Source organism: Bufo bufo, chromosome 3 (assembly GCF_905171765.1).
Source record: "Bufo bufo chromosome 3, aBufBuf1.1, whole genome shotgun sequence".
Lineage (NCBI taxonomy): Eukaryota > Metazoa > Chordata > Amphibia > Anura > Bufonidae > Bufo > Bufo bufo.
This window is the reverse complement of record NC_053391.1, coordinates 21,081,235-21,088,954: the sequence shown is the minus strand read 5'-3', so window position 1 is coordinate 21,088,954 and position 7,720 is coordinate 21,081,235. Positions and strand designations below refer to the sequence as shown.

The 7,720-nt window shown below is 42.6% G+C and overlaps 1 protein-coding gene across 2 annotated transcripts in view; it reads right to left on the bottom strand.

Moving 5' to 3' along the window:
- Nucleotides 1-1,507: 1,507 nt before the first annotated feature.
- Nucleotides 1,508-7,720, bottom strand: part of LOC120993182 (gastrula zinc finger protein XlCGF52.1-like) — a 30,102-nt gene continuing 23,889 nt past the window's right edge. For both annotated transcript variants that reach the window (XM_040421744.1, XM_040421743.1), the window contains one exon: nt 1,508-2,800. In XM_040421744.1, coding sequence (XP_040277678.1) covers nt 1,859-2,704 — 846 coding nt within the window. In that variant the 5' untranslated portion in view covers nt 2,705-2,800 and the 3' untranslated portion in view covers nt 1,508-1,858. The remainder of the gene's footprint in view (nt 2,801-7,720) is intronic.

Here is a 7,720-nt window from a genome sequence, read left to right as displayed (position 1 = left end):
ACACATTAAGTTCCTTTTGCATTTATCTACCCGCCTCCTTATACTCATTTACCAAGTGCCATCTATCTTGTGTATTTTTTAAATATCTTATTAAATCCAAACATTTTTTATCAAATACAAATTTTATTAATTCAAATTAATGATCAGGTGAATATAGAGCAGGAGATTTAAAATGAAACATATTTCTCAAGTCCATTCATGCATTTGGGAGGTCTCTTGAATAAAGTCTGACCGCTGAACTTCTACAAACAGAATAGAAGAAAGAAAGAAAATAAAGAGAAAACAAAACATAGGAAAGCAATTCAAGGAGCTATATATGAAGACAAATCTTCTTAGGCTACTTTCACACTGGCGTTTTGGCTTTCCATTTGTGAGATCTGTTCAGGGCTCTCACAAGCGGTCCAAAACAGATCATTTTTGCCCTAATGCATTCTGAATGGAAAAGGATCCGCTCAGAATATATCAGTTTGCCTCTGTTCTGTCTCCATTCCGCTTTGGAGGCGGACACCAAAACGCTGCTTGCAGCGTTTTGGTGTCCGTCTGACGAAACTTAGCCAAACTGATCCGTTCTGACACACAATGTAAGTCAATGGGGACGGATCCGTTTTCTATGACACAATCTGGCACACTACAAAATGGATCCGTCCTCCATGGACTTTCAATAGTGTTCAAGACAGATCAGTCATGGCTATGTTAAAGATAATACAAACGGATCTGTTCTGAATGGATGCAGACGGTTGTATTATCTGAACGGATCAACGCGAGTGTGAAAGTAGCCTTAGGCTACTTTCACACCTGCGTTCGGGTGTCCGCTCGTGAGCTCCGTTTGAAGGGTCTCACAAGCGGCCCCGAACGCATCCGTCCAGCCCTAATGCATTCTGAGTGGATGCGGATCCGCTCAGAATGCATCAGTCTGGCAGCGTTCAGCCTCCGCTCCACTCAGCAAGCGGACACCTGAACGCTGCTTGCAGCGTTCGGGTGTCCGCCTGGCCGTGCGGAGGCAAGCGGATCCGTCCAGACTTACAATGTAAGTCAATGGGGACGGATCCGTTTGAAGATGACACTATATGGCTCAATGACACTATATGGCTCCCCCATTGACTTTCAATGTAAAGTCTGGACGGATCCGTTCAGGCTACTTTCACACTTAGAATTTTTTCTAAGTTAGAATGCAGACGGATCCGTTCTGAACGGATACAAACATCTGCATTATAGGAGCGGATCCGTCTGAGCAGACATTAGATGGACCCGCTCTGAACGGTAGTGTGAAAATAGCCTTACTTTAATCTCATAATAGGATTTTGGGATGCAGCCCATTTAGTCCAAACCCAGTTGAATTTGGTTGTAGCTGTAATAGTTTTCTGTATTATAGCCAGATATTTATAGAGAACCTGCCACCAGATAATTTAATGCAATCTATAGGCAGCAAGTTATACAGCAGAAGCAGCTGAGCAGATTGAAATTTTCTTAGTTTTGTGGAAAAAATATTCCCTAAAACTAGTCATTTATACGATACGCTAACAGACGACCGGAAAATTGTGGCTACTTTCTTTGAGAAACAGAAAAACACCTGTCTATAGGTTATGTCTGATATTGTAGTTTTGCTTTATTATAGTAAATGTGGCAGGATTCCAATACTTTACTCAACTTAAGGACAGTGAAAGTAGCTATTTATCTAGTCCTAGAAAACACCTTTACGTTACGTTCTATATGAGAAATTGTCCTTAGGCAGCAGGTCCTGAAATGGAGCTCCCCACCTGCCAAATTCTAACAATTTAAACATTTCAGTGGACTGCCACCTCACTGAGCCCTCTGATGTGCCACAAGTCCTGATATCTGGTATTTTTTGCTCTGGACTTTACACACATACGTCTTCTCCCTTGTGAATTCTCTGATGGTTCAAAAGACTTGATTTATGGCTAAAACATTTCCCACATTCTGTACATGCATTTGGCTTCTCTCCTGTGTGAACTCTTAGATGATTCACCAGACTTGATTTTTCAGTAAAACATTTCCCACATTCTGTACATGAAAATGGCTTCTCTCCTGTGTGAATTCTCTGGTGTTTCTCAAGACTCGATTTACAACTAAAACTCTTCTCACATTCAGGACAAGAATAGGGCCTCTCTCCTGTGTGAAATCTCTGATGTTTCACAAGACTTGATTTATCTCTAAAACCTTTGCCACATTCAAGACATAAAAGTGGTATTTCTCCTGTGTGAATTTTCTGATGTATCTGAAGACTGTGTTTATGACTAAAACACTTATCACATTCAGGACAAGAAAATAGTTTCTCCCCTGTGTGAGTTCGGAGATGTCTAACAAGATGTGCTTTCAAAGTAAATTTTTTATCACATTCTGTACATGAATATGGCTTCTCTCCTGTGTGAATTCTCATATGTGTCTCAAGATGTTCTTTACGAATAAACAACTTCCCACATTCTGTACAAGAATATGGCTTCTTTCCTGTGTGAATTCTTTTATGAGTCTCAAGATTATTTTTACGACTAAACCACTTCCCACATTCTGAACATGAGTATGGCTTCTCTCCTTTGTGTTTTCTCTGATGCTCAACAAAACAGGATATCAATGTTTTTTCACTTTGTAAATATGAAAATGGATGGTCATCGTTGTTAATTTCCTTGTGAATAAAAAGGTTTGATTTATTTTCAAAATCTTTCCCATATTCCGAGCTTGCAGACATCTCAGACAGTCTCTGTTACTGGTAATCTGTGATCTTCTACTTCATAAAAAGGAAATAAAATTTGACGTCTATGAAAGCTTCTCATTCAGCCTTCACCTAGAAAAGGTAATTATTTTTATTAGATAAAGAGGTTCTTTTATTTTTTTTTAAATACACATAAAAAGTACAAATAAAATATCTGTCAGTACCATGAAAGTAACTATATTTATAAAAGAAATGTGCCAAAGTTATAAAGATTAGCTGCCAATAAGACATTAAATGCATTGATTAACCCATAAAGTACTGGGCATTTTCTGTTTTGGAATTTTCATTTTTTATTCCCTGAAAATCAGTTTCCAGTTATGATGGGAGTTATATGGAGATATACATGGAGACATACACAAGAGACATTACAGACAAATATGACATATAGGGTCATTTATTAAGAGTGTCTTTTTAGATGCCGATCTTAATACCCCCTGCACTGGCGCTCCTACCAGTCTTAATATGTACATCAGCTCCCTTGCTAGTATAGATTTAGATCTTTTTCAATTCCAAAAACTTGGCGAAGAAAATGATAAATCAAACCCCCTTTACCTGACCGCTTTTTTCGAACTGGCGTACGTGGCATGGAATGGGAAGAAGTTGCATATTTGACCGCAAATCCCCTTCGCGACCGAATCTGCAACAGATATATGCCAAAAAGTGGAGTATATCTAATCATAAATGACCCCCATAGTACCTATACACAGCACAGATTACAATATCTTATAATTCCTTCCACTTACAGTCAGTTCAGTGACACTAACCAGACATGGACCCTCCACACACTCAGGACTTGATCTCCAATCAGTGTCTTCTCCTCAGCAAGTCAGTGATCTGAGTAAATGCCATTGTTAAATTCCAGATTTCTGAGCCATGCTTGTGTCTTTTATACCCCTTTGGTGGCGATAACTATCTGCTCCTCCTCTTACCCCCAGACACCCAGTCCCACCTTCATAATCAATGATACCTTTCATCATCAGATCTGGCTTCCCCTATTACCACATACAATGGAATAATAATGGCCACACCTTCTCATCAACCAGTTTAGCATTATCTGGCCTCCTGAGATGGTCCTTCATTTACACATTGTTTTTGCAGAGTAGAGACCTATTGTTCACACTCCTATTTAACATCTGTAAGGCCCATTGCAGACGAGCGTGTTCGGATGCGTTCAGTGAAAATTGCATTATTTCACAGGCAAAGTCATTCAGTTTTGCCTGCGATCGCGTTCAGTTTTTATCGCGTGGGTGCAATGCTCTCAGATATCTGTGGCTTCATCACTGATTCTGAGAATGAAGACCTCTTTTGGGTATCTGCTTGGATTTCTCCTGACTGATTAATCCTTCATTACACCATTGACTCAATTTTATAGATATTTTAAAAATACATGATCCTTTATTCCAATTGATCAATTTTTAGGACAAAATATTTGCTCTTGGCCGATCTATGGATTTTCTGACACACAGTAAAAATTAGATATAGAAGACAAAAGTGTAAAGCAAAAACCCAGATTGAATTCTGCTTATATATACCTTTATATCATAGATGTTTCTGCGGGTTTTAAATCTGTTGTTATTGAGATAAATTATTAAAAAGTTCATAAAATGTTTTATGCAAATTGAGGAACTTAAGGAAAAAATAATAATTTATGATAAGTGCTCCTGGATTATTGAGACAAATTTTCATCACCACATACTGAATGAAAAAAAAAAGCATAAAAATGTGAAATGAAAGTCCAGACAGAAAGTTTATTTTATTTTATGATTGTTCCATTATAGGGGTTTCTGTTATTATCTTCTCCCTTTCCATGTGTTATCAGTCCGTCCCTATAAAAGATAGTTAAAGAGGACCTTTTATGGGTCCAGACATTATCGAATAAGTAGGGGGTTGTGTAGGGACTAGTGAAGGGATGTGAGAATGCTTACTAGTTTACTTTTCCCGCCTGGTATGTAAATTAATATCATCGGTACAGGGAGGAGGAGACTGCCCTGTTTCTCAATCGCAGCTGAGTGCATCACAGCCAGGGAGAAAATAAAAAGCTAACCTTCTCCCTGGCTGTGACGCTATTCACTACGATTGGACCACGCTACTCTTTATTGGCATGGTGACAAGACCTATGCCCTCAACATTACACCATTGCCCACTAGGATCATAGATGGCTCCAATCAGATTAACCCATCATATGCCATGGCCAATACTGACTCCACATCTAATGCATATCAAGCATCCTTTCTCACCTCGTTCCCCCGCTGTCAGGGGGGTGCCAGAAGCAATGAGAGATTGTATATAGGTATAGGCTGTATTTAGGTGAAGGCTGTCTATAGGCATAGGCTGTATATAGGTATAGATTATATAGAGGTGCAGACTATATGCATAGGCTGTACATAGGTGTAGACTGTATAGGCTGTACATAGGCATAGGCAGTAAATAGATATAAGCTATACATAGGTGTAGACTGTATAGGCTGTACATAGGTGTAGAGTAGACTGTATAGGTATAGGCTGTACATAGTTGGACTATCACTGGGATGGGATGGTGTGTTCCTGCCAGTGGTTTCACCCCTTGTGTTCTGCAGCAGCATGCCCTCCAGGTCTGTTCCTAGCATACTTCTGTAGCAGGCAGCTCTCAGTCTCAGGACAGAGTCTAGCTTCTAAGATGGCAGCGCCAACATGTTACCTCTCCCTGTACACTGCCGCTGCTCCTCCTCAATGGTCAGAAAAAGGAGGAGGCAGCAATAGCGTGGGAATATGTGGTAGGCGGCGCCCCGCTGAGCCGCACAGGAGGAAGTTTTGAAGAAGTCAGACTCATCATGAGTGCGGGCATTTTTTGGAAGCAGAGTGAGCGGCCGCTGAGCAGACTTCTTAAACTTCTGAGCAGGGGCACAATAACTGCTGCGTTGCCTACTCACCCGCGCAGCTTAGAGGGAAAACTGCTTGCAGCATGGGAATCTGCCTGTGCTCTTCTCACACAGTGCTGCAGAGTGATCTGTGTCTGCAGGAGAACGCTGGAAGTGAGCATCAAGAACAGGACAAGATGAGTAGTTATAGTTTTTTTGTTTTATTAACACAGAGGGGGCACAGAGGGTATTACTGCTATGAAGGAGGTACAATGTGCATTACCACTGTGTAAGGGGTACAGCGAGGGCATAACTACTCTGAGGGGAGCATAATGTGGGCATAACTCCCGTGAGGGGACACAATGAGGCTAGTATTAGGGGGCACATATCTGCGACATAACTACTGTGAATGTTGTGCAATGAGGGCAATACTACTGTAAAGGGGCACACTTTTTTAAAGCATTGGCGGGTGTCAGAGAAAGGACCGCCTCGGGTGCCAAACACCTTAGGCACACCACTGTGGCCAACAGACAGTTTCCTGGGCCCTTTAACCAACCAGGAGGCGAAGGTCCAAGTACAGTAGGGAGTTCAGGAGGCTGTAGAAGTGACGGTATAGGTGGAAGAGGTGGAGTAAGAAGCCAACAATGTTTGTATTATTTTTGTTAATTCTGTTTGTGACCTAAAGCCAAATTTTGGGTGCATCTGCCAAACTTCTCTACTCTGCCAATATAAGAAATAATAATCCTGAGCCAGGAGGTGGAGGTCCGATGTCTACATGGCCATGTAGGTGGAAGAGGCAACCATTTTTTTTAAATTTGTTTATGGAGGCCCCAAAACATTGGGAAGTGGCAAAGAGAACGCACAAACTGCGCTGGAGTATAACAATGGCTGGGTGCAGCCGGTATACTTCTGTACACTGCCCAAGTTACGGACAAGTCCTCTGGGATCCATGCCTGATTTATTTCGATGAATGTGAGCTTGTCAATGTTGGACAATATACTTTCCACAGGTCAGTCCAGCACCTCCAAAGCGTAAAGGGCAAGCTCAGGCCATGTGTCCAATTTGGAGACCAAGAAGTTATATGAGGGGAAACCCATCACTCAGTACGTGCAGACGTGTGCACACATACCAGGTTACTAAAACGCTGCCTCATGCTAAGACGGTCCGTATCAGATGGTGGTGCTGGATGTTGTGGCGTGCTGACAAAGCTTTTCCACATTTCGGCCATGCTAACCATCTCTGTTGAGGTGCTGGTGGTGCCATAGCTGTGTTGGCAACTTCATCCTACTTCTCTTGCTTCCACTGAGCCCCCCCCTGTCAGGTGGGAACACCATCAGTAGTGCGTCTACCAGCATGCGTTTGTACTCCCGCATCTTCTGATCACACTCCAGTAATGGAAGGACAGCATGCTGTCCTTGTAGCGAGGATCCAGCAGGGTGGCCACCCAGTAATCAGCACTGGTAACGATGTTATTGCAGCATGTACTCGCTCATGTGCGCTAGGCTGCCCAGAGGTAACAACAAGCTGTCCTCGATGGGAGGTGTATGGTCTGTGTCCTCTGTATTCCCCAGCCACGCTCCATTGATGCACGCAAGCGGATTTGGGTGCCACCCAGCTATGAACATGGTTCCTCCTCCTCCAAAACTGTGCCCTGGCTAGACCGCTGTGTACCTGGCCGCTGTTGGTGCTGGAACCCACCCTCCAAGCCACCTGTGGACAAAAGGCCTGATAACTGTGGAAATTATCCCTGTTCCTCCTCTTCATCCATCATCACCCAAACAGTTCTTTCAAGGATGCATAGAAGTAGGATAGCAACGCTGATTATGGTGTCTTTGGCGCTGGCCATGATGGTGAAGTACTCGAAACAGCGTAACAAGGCACAAACGTCTCGCATGGAGGTCCTCGTTTGTTGTGAAGTGGTGCTGTTCCGCAGTGTCTACTGCAGTCTCTCCAGCATGTGCAAGGTGGAGTCCCACCTTGTGGGTACGTCACATATGAGGTGTTGAGTGGAAATGCATAAGTCGTGCTGTAGCGCAGACAGGCAAGCAGAAGCAGGGTGAGAACGCCAAAAGCTCGCACAGACTGTCCTCTCTTTCTGCAGCAGCTCTTACATATTGGGGTAATTCTTCAGGAAAATTTTCACCACCAAATTTAGC